The 16,861-nt window shown below is 35.0% G+C and overlaps 2 protein-coding genes across 8 annotated transcripts in view; both read left to right on the top strand.

Moving 5' to 3' along the window:
* The window catches only part of LOC132906121 (transmembrane protease serine 9-like), a 400,143-nt gene that overhangs the window by 113 nt on the left and 383,169 nt on the right, over nt 1-16,861 (top strand). The gene's annotated exons all lie outside the window — the stretch shown is intronic.
* Nucleotides 1-16,861, top strand: part of LOC132906064 (neurotrimin-like) — a 316,775-nt gene that overhangs the window by 297,684 nt on the left and 2,230 nt on the right. For 6 of the 7 annotated variants that reach the window (XM_060957923.1, XM_060957920.1, XM_060957919.1 and 3 more), the window contains one exon: nt 1,005-3,939. The exons of the other annotated variant lie outside the window; for it this stretch is intronic. In XM_060957923.1, the coding sequence (XP_060813906.1) occupies nt 1,005-1,156 (152 nt within the window). In that variant the 3' untranslated portion in view covers nt 1,157-3,939. Of the gene's footprint in view, nt 1-1,004; nt 3,940-16,861 lie in introns of those variants that run through there. 7 annotated transcript variants of the gene reach the window in all.

The following is a 16,861-nucleotide window of genomic DNA, read 5'->3' as shown; positions in this document are numbered from 1 at the left end:
TAACAATTTAATACATTATGGGAAAAATACAAACCGCGCCTGTGTTTACGCGAACGAACAAAATTGTCGCGTTTCAGGTGCTACTATGTAATATTTGGAGACCAGGAGAACTGAGCTGTTGTGAAGTAATTCCTCGAATATTGTTGTTAAGTTGGCCTAGAGACTTTTTAATAATCTGAAATTATTATACGAAATTATATGTTATGTATTAATTATGAAATTAACAAAATTGTTTTACGAGATCGAACGATATATCGTAAATCGAAGAGGCTTTTATGTCAAATCCCACTAAACTCAGTTCATAATTATTACTGCAAATAAAAATGCTAAGTCCTGTGTTATAGACTAAACAGAGAAATAAAACTTTCAATAACCCATTTGGTTGATTTACGAATGAGAATTTTATTATTTATATGCTCGTAAATATTTAAAATTTTGGTAGTTAGACCATTAAAAGTTGCTAAACAGCACAAATGTTTTAAAATTTGCATGGCAAATTGAATATTTTCGTTGTTATGGATATTTGGGTATCAACGGCTGGTTAAAACGACACAAGTAATATACGACACGTATGGTCAGACAAACCACAAAGTCATTGAACGTGGAATTCACACCGAATTATTCTATTTAAGCAACTGTAATTTAAAAGTAATCTTTCAGTGACCAAATACTTACTATATCTAAAAACCCATATCTGTTTAAGATTATTCTCAAAAAGATAAAATTTCGTGTGCACTAATTAAAGCTTGAAGCTGTACTCGTTGAGATGGAAAATCCAATCGCAGACAAAAAAGTGTATTGTTCTGCATTGTCATAAGGACATACTGATTCATATCTGAGAAATATAAAAATTCATATGCACTGAACTTCGATTCTCCAAATTTGAAATCGCCGAAATCGAAAATTCATTCAAATTGGAAATCTAATAGAAATGAGAAATAAAAATAGAAACAAAATTTCGATCGTTGGAAGATTCGTGCAGAAGAAGATTTGTTTGATTGCAGATTACGACAGAGATTACGATCCGCCATCGATGAGGCCGCCAGGCGAGCTTCCGGTCGACGCCCTAAGTCCGGGCGTTTCCCATCGGGCTCAACTCGTTCTTCATCTTTTGGTGAGTCTGCTGTCACTGCTACTTCCAGCCATCAGAAGGTGATTCTCACGTCGCGGGAACGGGGCTTCCAGTTCTAGTGTTTATTGGACGGTGACCAGACCGGAGACGGCTACCAGTTTCCGGTACGCCGGCTTCGGCTGGATGATGGACGAGTGCGACGAGACAAGACGCGCTTGAAATTATTTTCATACTAAACGTAGACGTATACAGAGAGCAAAAAAAAGAGGATATTATATATATAATATATATAAATATAAATAAATATATATAAATAAATAAATATAAATATGATATGTTGTGTAAGTATACTTACAGTGAGTATGAAGGAATTCCTAGGCTTTTATGAATGACGATGATTTTGTGGCGCGCGACATCTTTGCATTCGAGAAAAGACTTCGTCCTCTCTTGTCATGTGTGAATCGAGTATTCCCGTTTAGGAAAAGAGAAAAGACAAAGAAAAAAGACGAAAAAATAGAACTTTTCGTATCGACTAGAAGGATCTGATTGCGTATGATAATAGGTTACGCCAACGGTTTTCAGCCGATATTAACGCGACACATCGATGTTCCGCGAGAAATTCAACGGTTGTGTCGTTTGGTATAACGCGTTATCGCTTTAAATGTTCCGCCAAAAACGAGTTTTATAATCAAACGTGTGTCGCGAATTTTCCCGAGGCGGCTGAGAATCACTGGCCTCGAAACGACTCGAGTAGTTCCGTTAGTTCTGTAGTATTACGAACTCGTCTATACGAGTTTCTTCGTTTCTTACCTATGTAAATACCATTGATTTCACGATTCTCCAAGATGATTCAGCGTTCTATAGATATTCTTCTCCATTGTAAAGTTCAATCGTTACTCGCGTTCATTTCATTATCGTTATATCGTTCACGTTGGTTAAAAAGACGAATGTTCCTCTTTGTAAAACCAAACACATACTTTTCTGGTATCATGAGGACAAAAATTTCTTTTATCATCGAACGAGAATAATTAAAAATTGTTCTGAATCGTAATAAGTCCAAAAAATGGGATGACAAAGTACGTAAATCAATTCGGTTCGACAAGAAGAAAAATTATTTTCTAACGATTTTACGTACTTTCCATCCGTAAAACCGATCTCATAGCTCGTGAAACGAACAACCGAAGTTGTCAACGTTGAGTTCTCATCGATGCATTTCGTAACACGATAACTCACGATGACGTTAGTTATAATCTAGTCGAGCGAACAAGGCACAACTGTATTTCGGTACATGTAATGATATATACGTACGCATGAAAGAATAAGCGAAAAATGCATAATTATCCATTATATACACAGGAACATATAATATACATAATATATCGAATCGTAGTTGTGTTGAGATACGCGCTCTTAGGTTTCATCATTAGCTGTTTCTGACTGGCGCAAACGTGCATGCACTGATACAAAACGCTAGTCGTACATACGTAAACATTGCGGACGCGTTCGCGAATGCGATTCGACGCGATTTAAGATAAAAATCGTGTGAGTTATTGCATACTAGAAGCGAAGAAACACGATGATGATGATGATGTTGCGTAGCCCCGAATCATCGACGACGGTGTCTTCGTGCAGAGAGCTTCGTCGTTTCAGTTTCAATTACGCATCAGCGAAGAGAATTCGTGGTCCTCCTGCAAGGCTACACGTCGATGACAATATTTTTAGCTTTAACGAGACTTAAAGTAGATTTAACGATCTATAGAGCGAACACTTTCAGGAAAATTAGTCATCAATTAATGAAACATGGGCCATTTTTCGATAGAATCCTTGACCCATTTTGCTTTCTTCTGCATGAACAAATTTATTTTTACTACTCTTGATTCGCATAATTTTCTGTAAATACCAGATAAGTAGAAGCTTTAAACGACATTTTAAACCTTTGTGATGCAAGTTCACAGAAGTCTATTTCGAGTTTCGTTCGAGTCTAACGTAGATCTGGTAACAACAGTGTAGATGCAGTGCACTTGGAAAGTCTTGAATCGCCCATTTTTATCAGAACAATTCGTAAATGTTTTCGTTCTTTCGTTTGCGAAACGAATTTTCATATTTTTTCGGAAAATCTTACTTCGTAGTAACACAGTGTCTTCTATCAAACTTCTACATTTTAATTTCAGTTATTTTAAAAAGATTTTCATAGGATCCTTGTAAATAATCCTCCAGTCTTATAAAATTCACAAAAAGAGGGTCATTTCGTTTTTATCATTATGTCTGTCACTTGATACTGCTAGATGATTCGAAACTTTTTAAATGGAAGTGTACATGTTCGAAAGAGCTATGTGGTATTCTGACATGTTACTAGAGTTCCGTATGGAACTCGAGTATAAAGCACGAGAAAGAAACGTAACGCGTCTTTGCCGATTGATTGTTCTGTAAATATTGTAGATACGTTATGCTGTGATTAATCTGAATCGTCGTCTATTAATCACGGTGATGATTCGAGGCTGCGATTGTTGAAGCAAAAAAAAAAAGTGCAAAAAGGCAAGTGTTGTGAATAGCGTATTACAGCGACCGTACGAAATGTTATGGCGATGATCGTATGAGAAACATCGTTCAGTAGAAAAGAAAAACCAAAAAAAAAAAAAAAAAAAAAAAAATACGAGTCGAGGCTACAGCGATTATAGATATGTCGTATTGAATTATTATAATAACGTTATTAATGTATCATGCCCGATGGTTTCACTATGTCGAACGATTTTTATGAGTTACAACCGGATATCGAAAAACGATCCGTGAAACGAGCATTAGAAATAGATGGTGAAATTGTCGGACTGAATATCTTAATAAATCGAATACACGACTGCCATTATAAATCACTGTTCAGTTATTCAAGCTCATCGATTTACATTAAATACTTTGAAGTCATTATTTTGTTATTGTCGAGTCCTCCTTTTCGTTGTTTTACAATACATATATAAAATGTTTCTCCTAGTTGTGTTTTTAATGTTAATTCTAGAATATTCTATATAATAGATGTTTATCTATATAATAGAATAGAATTCTAGAATATTCAAAATAAATTGTGATAATTCGAAGATCATGGAGGAATCAGTAGCAGGTAAGTGTGTTTATTTAAGCAATTTGAGTCTTCATAAGAGCAATACGGTAACAAAATGCATGAAATAAATTTTCTTAGACCTTCCGGTTACAGGCTTTTTTGAAAAAACAAATGGAATTTAATTGTTATATTTCATGATTGGAGTATAACATGTGATATTATATCGAATATAATATTTTGCATTGATCATCAAATAATACTCCATTATTTCATATGACGTGCTTTCTTGTCAAAATAAAGACATAGGAAACCCTACAGGAAGCAACAACAGAATTATAGAGTAGTATCAATTAATCAGTCAATAACAGAAACGATTAGATGATCAAGTTACGCAATTCGTTGAATGTACAACCATAACAATATCCTACATTTGGGACAAGTTCCGCGTCTTTGCGAGAGCTTTTACGGCTGACCTGTAACGGTACACTACCACTGCCATCTTACAATCCCTTTGCGTCCTCAGTAAAGCAAACCGTATGGAGCGCAATAACAGTAGAGAGAAAGGAGGAAAGAGAGAGAGAGAGAGAGAGAGCAGGAAAGTGGTAATGGTCTGCACCGAATCAGCTCTCGGAAATTCAGCGTCCCGTAATAACGTAATAATCTTTCGAAACTCCGTGACGTGTTGTAATGTCCCTTGAAATATTGGATACGCGCGAGTAATTTCCATCTGTAATGAAACCGATATGCAAATGAGATAACAAGTTCGATTGTCTACATTTCAACCCACAACGGCTGCGCTAATGTCCAGTTTGCAGAATATCTCTAATAACGCGTGTCGTTGCTGCCCACGATAATGAGAATGATAAGGCACATTTAAACCTTTCTCGAAATATATGAACATGATGACTGGTTTGCATGGAAAGTGGCGTCATTTTGCTTATCTTCCTCTATTTCATATTATGGTGATTATTGAAAAAGAATATTATCATGGATGAGTTATAAATATAATATAAATATAATATAATATAAATAGATGAGATTATAAGTTATAAAAATTATATATATTTCATTCGTTTTCTTTTATTTCAAATAATATAACTGTACATATTTTGTTTTAATATTGTAATAAGGCTTGAAACGTATACTTGTGGGAGATGGATTAATGTTTTAAATATGGAGATGTGAGGTGTTATAAATTATGAAAATTATACATAGCTCATTTGTTTTTTAAATCGCAAAAAATCGTGCAGGTTTTATTATGATGTTAAAAAAAAAAAAAAAAATGAAATGAATATAACAGTAGGAGGATAAAGCTAATTTGTCATGCATGAATATGGATGTAAATTTTACATTCGATTTTTGCACAAATCATATCCTTTCTTTGTAACTATGTATGACACAATATCATCAATATCTAAACGTTATTATGTAAAATTTGTTTAAATATTTCTCGAATTATAGCACTAACGTTGATGATGGTTTAAACTGAAGTTATTTATCCACATACACTTTTATTCGTAAATATTCGAAGATAGATAAACCTGAAATATTAAACCGAAATCTATTAATGTTTTTAGTTATGAATGGATCCATTAAGGTCCTCGTAAAATCCGTTTATGCATTAATTCTCCACAAATGTTTTTTCGTCCTGTCGATTTCTAATTACGCCACTGATATTTATCAACTTAACACACACGAATTACCCTGATAAAACGCAACTTGCAAAAGTTTCACGTTCCAGCAATTCACGCTAAATCCTCTTTTCTTCGTTAACGACATTCATAGTCATCGTCCAAACTCCACTTTATTCTCACGCGAGTGATTACGCTTTATCGCTGGTCACGAAACGAAATGCAATACTGGCCTCGATTTTATCAGAATTTGTCAAAGGCATAGAAAGAAGAAATGAATCGAAAACGGGCGAAACAACGAGTAAAAGGGCGAGTCTAGAGCGCCTATCTAGCTTGTCCTCGGGACAAATTTATTATCTGCGCCAACACGGCAAAAAGTCAATTACATCCGCGATTAATCGATCGATCGGACCGGTGACCTCACGTAGACCTCGCGCGGACCTCGAACATGATAAACGTTCATAAACGCATCCCACAAAAGGGCGAACATATCCCCTTCCCTCTTTTTCTTTTATTGTGCGTCCTCCTGTCTGTCTTTCTTGCTTTTTTCGCGGCGCCACTTCAACAATACCCTCAATCGATTTCTCTCGCCAAACGCGAGAGAGGAGACAAATGTCTCACGGTTCCTTGCTTCTGAACTTTTTTCTACGAAGACACGGAAAAGGTTACGGCAACATCGACGCTTTGCTTTCCTCTATCCCACTCCTTCTATCATTCTTTCACACCGTTTCTATCTCAGTCGTTCACTGGTGTTTTTCCGCACTCAGCTTCCTTTTGTCGCGGCGATTTCTCCACCCGCTTTCACGGCGCCCGTTTTCTTTTCAGATTTCTGTAAATCGCCGGATAACTTGCTGCACGAGCTGTTCGATTACCCGAAACCGTGGTTGCTCGCTTTTTGTATGATAAAAAGCGAACGGTCGTTGTTTTGCGATTTTCTGAGGCAATGAGGAGGTGTTAGTGGATAGCGGAAGTGGTTCACAGAGTTAATTGATGTGATGAATGCAGTGATGGGTTGAAGTAAGTTTCGAGAAGTTTGTTTGAAAGGGTATAAAGTGCAGTTCTTTGGGAGTAATTTAGTACGGTTTGAGATAGTTGATTTGCTTCTTTAGTTACATGGAAGAGTATATGTAGAACATTTTGAAAAATGATTTGAAACAATTTCTCTATATTTTGTTTAATAAAGGGAAATTTCATAAATTATCTCCTTTGAACATTTTTTAGTTTCTTTCTTTTCGCAATGAAACGAAACGAGTGTACAGTAAGAACAAGGTAAACCGGTAGTCAACCTAAACTGCGAGGCAATTATTATACATAAATAAATAGGTAATGATTAACAATACTATTTTCAAATTTGAAGAAACAGTGCATTTTTTTATACATTTAAGTTTGATGTACATAGTATTGTATTGGAGTATAAAGTATAAAATATGAGGGAAAAAATACCATTTGCTCATAGAGTCGTAACAGATAGTTGATGTTTGATAAAATCACCAAATACATACATGTGTTTATATGTAGAAACGAAGATACATACGACCCTAGCTAAACGTAGCAACGAAGATACGAATTCATGAGGGCAGAAATAAATAAGCGTGTAATTTATCGCACTTGTATTAACATTATTTACGACCATTCAATCGGTACATGCATGTGTCAGCCGCATAAATAACAAACAATGGTGTATAGCTGTCCTATTCGTTAAAATGACACTTATGCATATTCATTCCGTACGAGCTTGAAATTATTATTCGCGGTTTCATTTGCTTCCATCGGTATACGATAACAACGATTGCGTAAACATACTGGAATTATAGCGGTCGTACATCCCAGAATTATTTATATAGTGTAACAATAAACTCAACTTCAGCCTTCAGAACTTCGTTTTATCCACTTTTAAAAATAAAAAGTTTATCGTAATTATGGATGTTTAATTCTGAAGCTTTTTATTCAGAAATATAGAAACTTATATAATAATTCCATATTGCAAAAGTATCTTCCTATTTGATTTTTAGATTCTCTTCATAATTTTAAAGATATTGTTTGTCATAATACTAAAATATCACAAATACTAAAATACTGCTTCTTAGTGAATCTTCACAAAACCCCAATCAGTCAGCTATTTTTAAAAAGCATTATCTTGGGTCCTAATAGATCCTTTTCATTTTCAGCTACATCACATCAAAATAGCACGTTATAATCATGAAATTACCTTGAAATAAGAAAATCAAAAAAGGTGCACATATCAGATCTTTTTCCTTTACTTATAAACATAGCTCAACGATTCTCAAGAATCGTCCAAAACACCTCAGCACACACCCTAACATTCAGACATAATGCCCATCACGTGACTATCGAGTCACGATTTGACTCGACAGTGTCGACGGCCGAACAAAAGTGCTAGTTTACGAATTTTTTTCTTTATCCTCTTTTTTTTCTGTTATTCTTGTCCATCAATGTGGCGACCGGAATGTCGCACGTGACATGCCGCTTAAAGCAGAACGCATCGACTGCGGCCGAAAATTTTGACAAACAAGTACTCTGAGCGTTTCATTTCGCGGTTATTTACGGCTTTGCGATTTTGCAAATCCGGTATTTGTCCGAACTATATATTTCAAACTGGCGATTGTCGCCGCGGGCCTGTCGGACACGTCGACGTCGTTCGACGAGGAAATCATTGTCGATTGGAAGGAAGAAGAAAAACGATGGTCGAGGGAATGGGGAGCAAGTAGTTCCCTGTTTTCGAAGGAGCCAATCAATCACCAAGGATTCTATTCAGTTTTTCGAATCGGTCAACTATCGGGAACATACGATCCACGAGTATCAAGGGATGATTCATGAATCGGGCGACAGCCACGTCGAACACGGGGAGAGAACATTCACCCCCTGTGGTCGAAATTGTTTTCGTTGTATCGTTCCGCTCTAGCCAATTTAATTTCGCCACTTTTGCCCAAACGATATAGTTTATTTTTGTTTCATTGTATGTTCCTCGTGTCCAATTCGACGGTGCAGTGCGCGTTAATACAACGATGCCAGGCGTCATTTAGGGGTGAGTAAAAAGAAAGAGTGGCTTTTGCACGAAGGCAAATAGAGAAGGGTATGAGTTAGTTGAGAATGATTTTGACTATGGGATAGTGAATTTAAATATTTTTTTCTAGGTATGTTGTTACGTGTGACTATGTGTATCTATGAATTATGATTTTTGAATGGACGTAATTTGTATGGAATATTTCTTGTTCAAACAATACATTTCGTATATTATTTATATGACTTCTATCGTTTACTTATAAATTCTGATATTGTCATAATTATAATATGTGTCATATAATATATTTCGTAATACTTTAATAGTATTTCAAAGTATATTGAAATAAATATTTCATCGATATTGTTCATGGAAGACATTTTTTCTCAAAACCTTCAATTCTCCCGTACCTGCTGCGATATTTCTATCAAATTGCACAGAAATCTTGTACTGGAAGTAAGAGAGTTAATAGTGTGTCGCATAGCGTCGAGTTGCTGTCGGTAGAAACCGACTGTTCTTCAGTAGCAAATACTAGTTGGTATTGGAGAAATTAGCAATAAATGGTTTCGAGGTCTGGACCACGTCGACGCGATTGTATATGTATATCGGCCGGCAGGAAACTACGTCTAACCTGGCCTCGCTTGCATCGACACTTCTCGAGTTACTAATTATGGGACATTACTGACTTTCGGAAGTTAGTAGTTTCCCATTCGCTACTCCTTTGTACCCATTATCGGTCGTACCTGGCATTCCGAAAACCAAAATTGATGCTCTATCTGATTTAATAACGTCGAAATTGACTTAGAACTTACTATCTTTGGTTTCACAGTAGCCGGCTTCACGCAAGTCGAGACACTCTCCTCTACTTCCGCCAGAAGTCTTCGATGAAACCTAATTGATAATGTTTAAAGGATTTAGAAGATCATTAAAACGGTATTACGTGTATTCTTAGTCATTCATTTGTAATGTTCGTTTCACCCTTTATTTATTCCGTTTCATAAGAAAATTGATGATTTAATCGATAGTTTAATATCTATTTTGACGTATTGATTTACAACATTTTATGAATTATGTCTGGAATTTTTATCATTATATTATGTATAAGAAGTATATGTATAGTTCGCATATTAGATAGATCACCAATAGATATCATTCAGCATTATAGAAGTATGTGTATTCGTGTTGTATATATTCTACCATATTGTTGAGATGTACCATTTAATGACACGTTTACCTATTGAATTTAGCAACATCTTACACCTTTCGAAATCAGCCATTTTACATACAACGGTCGCTCAAGAGACATCCTTAATGTTTAATTACTGTTCCTTTACCTCTGAACTATCCTACATGTTATTATAACCGAACATTTCCACATGCTATATGATATCATACATCTTCCAAACTGCAATAGCAACACATAATTAACTCTTAGAATTAAAAAATTAATTGTAACTGTAACTGGACTGTGCATTTTTATGTATTTATGAGAGACTTAAATGCGCACAACTGTAAAAAATGCTCATAATATGTAAAAATATATACAATGCCCAAAGTAAAACACTCACCATAATATTTGATTGGTGGAACAAATCTTTATTTAAAGTTTCATTTGTGGAGTTACGTTTACAAATGTATGAAATTGATAAGAATCCACAAATTGCATCGTTATAACTCTTAAAATTACGGAATATTAATACAAACCTAATGACGAAGAGAACGATAAGTCACCAAAGCACATAAACGTGAATAGATAAAGTTCTGCTTTTGAACATAAGCTTAGCACAGTGCATACATATTTTATGTTGTTTGATGATCCGAAAACATCCAATTTCCTGCGAAACGGGAACGAAAAAAAAAAAAAAAAAAAAGGAAGATGGGAGAGTGAAAACGCACGATGCAGAACGATAGAGGGATATCTGTCAATATGTTATGTTTGGCAATCGGTCGCGACGGCTTCTTGCACAGTACAAACATCGAAAGGAATAAAAATCACTCTCTCGATTTTTGCGATCGCCGAACGTGCTTCTTCAACTGCTTTCTTTCCGATTGGTTATTCTGGGAAAATAACGTGCCGGACAGGGAATGTCTTATGGTTTTCGGATCAATTCATGTCGCCGAGGAGGGAACGTAATCTCGAAAGTGTCTCCCTTGGTCCTGTGGGAAAGACTTCACTTCACATTTCGTACGTGGATGTATACAACTGTGTGAGCATCTTAGTCTCGTTCCTTTTTCTCTTCTCGCTTCTCGCTTTCTTCGTCCGTTTCTCAATGTTCAAACCTACGTTGATTACTGTGCGAGTGTCGTGTCACCATTTGAAACCCATGAAATTAGCACTGCAGCTTCAATCTCTAATCCTGTTAACAGGTTTACACTGGGTGTACTTCTTTCTAGAGTGAAGATGGATAAAGATTAAACATGTATGATGTTGAAATGGTAATTAGAACAGCTATTGTCAGGAGCTATAAAAAAATTTCGATGCGTCTTAAACGAAACTACAGGCTAGAATTTTTCGTCTCTGAGAGAAGTTTCAATTCTTACCTTATTACGTTCATTTTTATTAACAATTTTAAGAACTTCAACGATTTACACTAATTTTATTTGTAAAAAAAACCTCAACATATATAAATATCATTATAGAAAGTAGATGCACTACGATAATTTTGGTAACACAGTAATTTAATAAATTAAATTCTTAAGTTTTCTAGCATATGTACGTCTATGGTAATTTACAAAAATACGGACGCTTGTAGTTAAGGCTTAATTGCAGCAGTTAACAGTTAATATATAAATTCTTAACGATCATATCCTGATAAACGTATTGTAACTTAACAATCTTCAAGAATGTTACAACGATTATATTTGCGTACAAATTAAGCGAAAGCCCACCATTCGACGTAACAAATACCTAAACGATTACCGTCTATCATTCACTAACTCTCCCTTCACAACTAGTTGCCCAATATTAATTTCGCAAGCAACCTTCGCAATAGGATCGTGTAGCATTACAATGAACATGGACTACACAACTCCGCGATGGAATTATTCTGTATGGTTCAACTCCTTCTCAACATAACAGTAATCCAAGTATAGCACATATAAAGGTACCACGGATACCAAAATTTACTTGCTTGAAATGCACATGATATATTTACAAAATTTATCATTGAAGTACATCCATTTGATAAATCGTGGGTTATTCAATACTGAGGGTTATCCAATTATAAATTGTTTATTTATAGAACTCGTTCTCCGTAACTGTATTATACAGAAAGATATCGCAGGATTTGGGAAATTAGGAAAAGATAGTGTATAGGACTTATTAGAAAAAAAAGAAATAATAATGATAAATATAATACATATGCTAAATATCTAAATATATATTGTACGTTCTAAACAGAAGCGTTTAATCTTTATGGCAATAATTCTGTGCTGCAAAACCTCATAATTCTGCACTCAATGATCTATAACATTACAATGTGAATTCAAAAGAATTGATTGATCTGGAAATATCAGAATGGAAAAAGGAAAGCAAATACACTTCACTGACGAACTAAAGTCTCTTAAATAACCAATAAAATATTTTGTAAAGCTTCCTGCATGAATGAAAATATACATTATAGCGAAATTCATACAATTTTTATTTTTCTACAGCTGACCAGTGTAACGGTTTCCATATTTTTCAATTTTAAGGGTAGTCTAGTACGGCTACTGAACGTAATATTAAACGCGTTATGAAATTGGCCAACCTCATCTCACAGTGCTTAAGAAGGAAAAAGATGATATTTCTTTTGGTATTTAGGTCAAAGAATATTGTAAGAAGTGACTATAAAGTGATAGAAATGAAAACGTAGTGTCAACATCTGGACAGAACCAAGATTCGAATGGTTTTACCCACGTGGTCGAAGAAGGTACAAATACAAAGTTGGCGGACTGCAATAAGATTCTACTACAATGTCCCATTAGAGTCTAAAATTGTCCTAGTTCGAACATATCTCCTTTTCCAAGTTCAAATGCGTTTCGTACGAAGTTGTAACATGGTCTACTAACGCTAACAAGACTGGACGAGTAGGGAACACGGGCGAGACTTGTAAAACTAGATCGTTCAAAATTTGCAATACCTCGATTCGAGTTTGAATATATTCTGACTTAAGTACTTATTAGTATATTGTCCAATATATAAAATTAATAGTTGTGAATGTATAAAATCAATGGGTACAATTTCTAAAATGTACGATTAGAACTAATTATTTCGAGTAAGTGTAAAACGGAAGAACGAAAGTATAATATCTTTTTTAATTAATTACTCATTTAAATTCTTCAGATTTGTTAGAATATTTTACTTTTTTCAATTACCTGATAACCTTTTTATACAACTCTAGATCAATATATACATATGTATTCTTAATGAATTATAAAATCTCTTAATCAATCTTTAATTTTTTGAAATGAAACATTTATAAGACCGAGTTTTATGGATACTTCGATAAACTTCGGTTTCAGTTTCAACGAATAATTTTTATTGACCGATCATATACCAACGTGTACATCATAAAATTCCCGAGAATATTGGTACGCTTCGTATAAACTTCTCCAGATAAGTTATCTTCGTATTTCCGTCATAAAATGCTCAAGAAGTAGGAATAAATAAAATTCAAAATATCTTTTTTTATGCACGTTATACGACTTCTAACCTTTAAGTGCAATAAAATTTAAATATAGATTCTAATCATCATGAGTCTAATCATCTGATTCTTTAAAAGTCTGGTGTTCAAAGTATGTATCTTGATATACATCACATTCTGTATTCTTTTGTACAAAATAAGCATGCGTAATAGCAGCAAGAGAGAGGAAATTGAAATTTCACTGGCAGATTCGACGTACGTTAAATTGCACACCTTGAGTGCGAATGAAGGATCAAAAATTTGTCTCCTCTAAAAGCAATTTTTCCAAGTCAAAGTGGGTAGATGAGGAATGCCGGAGCAAAGGGTAGCTTTGAAAGTTACCTTCTATTGCATAAAACACGCTGTGTAGTGTGGTAACGTTAAAAAGTAGCTGACATTTTTACAATCCGTGTTTACGCGTACACGGTTGAAATTCAAAATAATTCGAGATATTTCACCTGAGACATCAACTTTTTAATTAAATATACTATGGGGTAAAAATACAAACGAAATGAGAAATATTCTTGAGAATTAATTGATTAAATGCAACTATAATAAATGCTAGATTTATATAGTGCAATTATAATATTTACAAGATCTCTATAAACTACTTTCTAAGATTTTAATTAATTTTCTCTAAAATAGAGTATCGTGTTCTGCAATTTTCTTATCTTAGCAAGAGAAGCTTCAGAATCCAGAATAACTAGAATACTTTTTAATTCGTTCTATATAATTATTTCCTTCGATGTTCACCTCGTTATGGACGTACTAAATATTTGCAACCAAATCCGATGAATGTACAATTTTATAAATAATTTTTTATTGCATATCAAACTCCAAAAATAAATTTTATAATATTCTACGACGAGTCTAGTTAAAAATCAAATTATCCTAGATTCTTCTGACTATAATTTTCTAACTGAATTGCATTTTAATGTCCAAAAATAAACAAGTATCTACATATATATGTTTAAGTGGTAGCATACATACGTAAGTATGTTTATATGAAACACATTTTCCCCGAGTTTCGTATATTCCTGTTACAATCTTCTTCCGACATTCTCCCCGCAATCTGGTAATAAAGATTCTGCATCGAAATAGCAATCCCTTCCGATGGATTAATTAAGATATAAGGACGTTGAGGGTTTGTCGTCGTCCGCAGAATCATCGATAGGAAAAATAAAGCTGCTGTCTCGAAGAGGCAGATAATCCCGCGACGAAAACGAACGAAGAACGAGCGTGAACCCTTGTGTGGATATAATTTATTTACGATAGCGGGTAAGGGCGATAAAGGATCCTCCCTGCAGAACGAAAAGAAACGAAACTACACATGGTTCTCCTTTTTATTGCAATGGATACTCTGGCTTCGTTTGAGAAGCATGAATAATGCAACAGAGTTGCTTTAATACAAGCTACGATATCGATCTTCGATTAATAGGAATCGTGTTTCATACTTTGTTGACCTTTTGCTGCTCGTGTCCTTCCACCCAGGGGAACCATTTTTCTCTAAATTAGTCATTGAAAAAAGTTGCTGCTTACGTGACATCATTGTGATTCTTATCATAAATCTTGAAAACAATTTCAAATTCATAGGGAAAAAGACGTGATGCATACGTTTTTATTGGTTTTCTGATTGTAGTGTTATTTTATGACTAAAAAGATCTTATACAAATCCGAATGTTTAGTTTTTTAGAAACAGTTAGGTTGATGAAGTTTTGCAGAAGCCAAAATATAGGACTAGTGGAATTTTAACTCTTTCTAATATTTTCATATTAGGATCATTCTTAATTGATAAGATGATCATTCGCTGTCAGCTTAAAAATTTCATGATATGACCAATTCAACACAGTAAATTTTTATGGTCAAGAAATAAAGATCATTACAGCCCAATTTCATTAACCTCCACTACACTGTCATCACACAAACGTTTCTGTATAAATATCTGAATTCCATCCAGAAGTGAGCAGATCTTCACTTCAGACACTTCAATTCGATCGTTACTTATTCATGTTAATAATGGTATTTCAAGCGCGAAATCGTTCGGCGAAGACAATTTGTCGACGAACCCCGCCTCTCTCTCCAAAAAAAAGAGAAAGAAGAAAGAAGGGAAAAGAACGGAAAGAAAAGAAACGGAAAGAAAAAGGAGGGAGGGGGCACGAGTTCGTCCATACAACTTCCTTCTTGAACCGAGAGCCCATCACAGCGATTCAATTCCAGACGATGAGCGACGTCGAGAAGAGGAGCGAACAAAACTAGACTAGCTCGTCCGCCGATCTCTTCCATTTCGTCGACAGAGGATCAGCGCAGTATAATAGGATTTTTTGACGTATGAGAGAGCCACCTCTCGTTTCTAACGGGTGGGCCTACGGTATCCGGAAAACAAAAATGAAAGAAGAAAAAGGAATAGAATAAAATGGGAAAATAAAAAAAGATCATGCTTATTGCTGACTACGGGGAATCCACTTGCGCATCGCTGCCTACGAAAATAATGCGACATGGTCTCTGGTAACGTCAGCTGCTCCGCTGCGCTTCATATTTCAGAGAATAACTCTGTCTATTTCCCTGTTCCACTTTTCTCTTTTTTCTCACTCTTCTTCCCTCTTCTTCTTTCTTTCTCTCCGTTTCGATTCCATTCCCGTTTCGTACGCTGAAATTTGAATTGCGTTACGTGCACGTTACATTATCATTCGTAACGTTCGACCATTTGCAAGGTTGGGCTGAGTCATGCGACTCGCGTAGTTCTCTCCTCGTACGAGAACCGGTGGAGATTGTAAAAACGGAGTGATTAATGGCTTAATAAAGTCTGACGTTGTGGATTATTTCTTTCCTGCAAGGGGGATGAAGCGCGCGTGGAAAAAGTGTGAATGAAATTTTACAGAGAAACGCAAATTCGTTGAAAATGCCCTCGGATAATTGATCCGTACAATGCTCTTTCAATAATTCGTTCGTTAAATGATGATTGCTGATTTGAATTCGCTGAAAATGAAAATGAGGATCATGCGAAAGTTTGAAGTTATATAAGTTATATAAGTTGTATAAGTCTAAGCCGATCGGGAGTTGCTTGATCGGAATTCGAACCCGGATCATCCGCTTGCCGATCAGGTGCTTTCCCAATGTTCTTTTCTTTTCGTAATGATTATCTTATCGTGCAAAAACGAAAATAATCCAATAATAACAGAAAAGTACAACAAATAAAATGTATAAAGTCAACAAAAATAACGAATATGTTCGCCTTAACTCTTAACTCTTAACTTCTTAGTAAAGAAGAATTAAAAAAATTTCAATAGTTTGAATTATTGACTAAGACAGGACATAATTGAATTCAACAAAATGAGAAGATTAGGATCGATACAGTAAGATTAGGACCAATGTACTAAGACTTTGAAGACATTCATAACTCTTCATAGGAACAGAATCGAA

The sequence above is a fragment of the Bombus pascuorum genome, chromosome 4 (genome assembly GCF_905332965.1).
Source record: "Bombus pascuorum chromosome 4, iyBomPasc1.1, whole genome shotgun sequence".
NCBI lineage: Eukaryota > Metazoa > Arthropoda > Insecta > Hymenoptera > Apidae > Bombus > Bombus pascuorum.
Note: the sequence above shows the minus strand (reverse complement) of the source record. Positions and strands in the feature narration are given on the sequence as shown.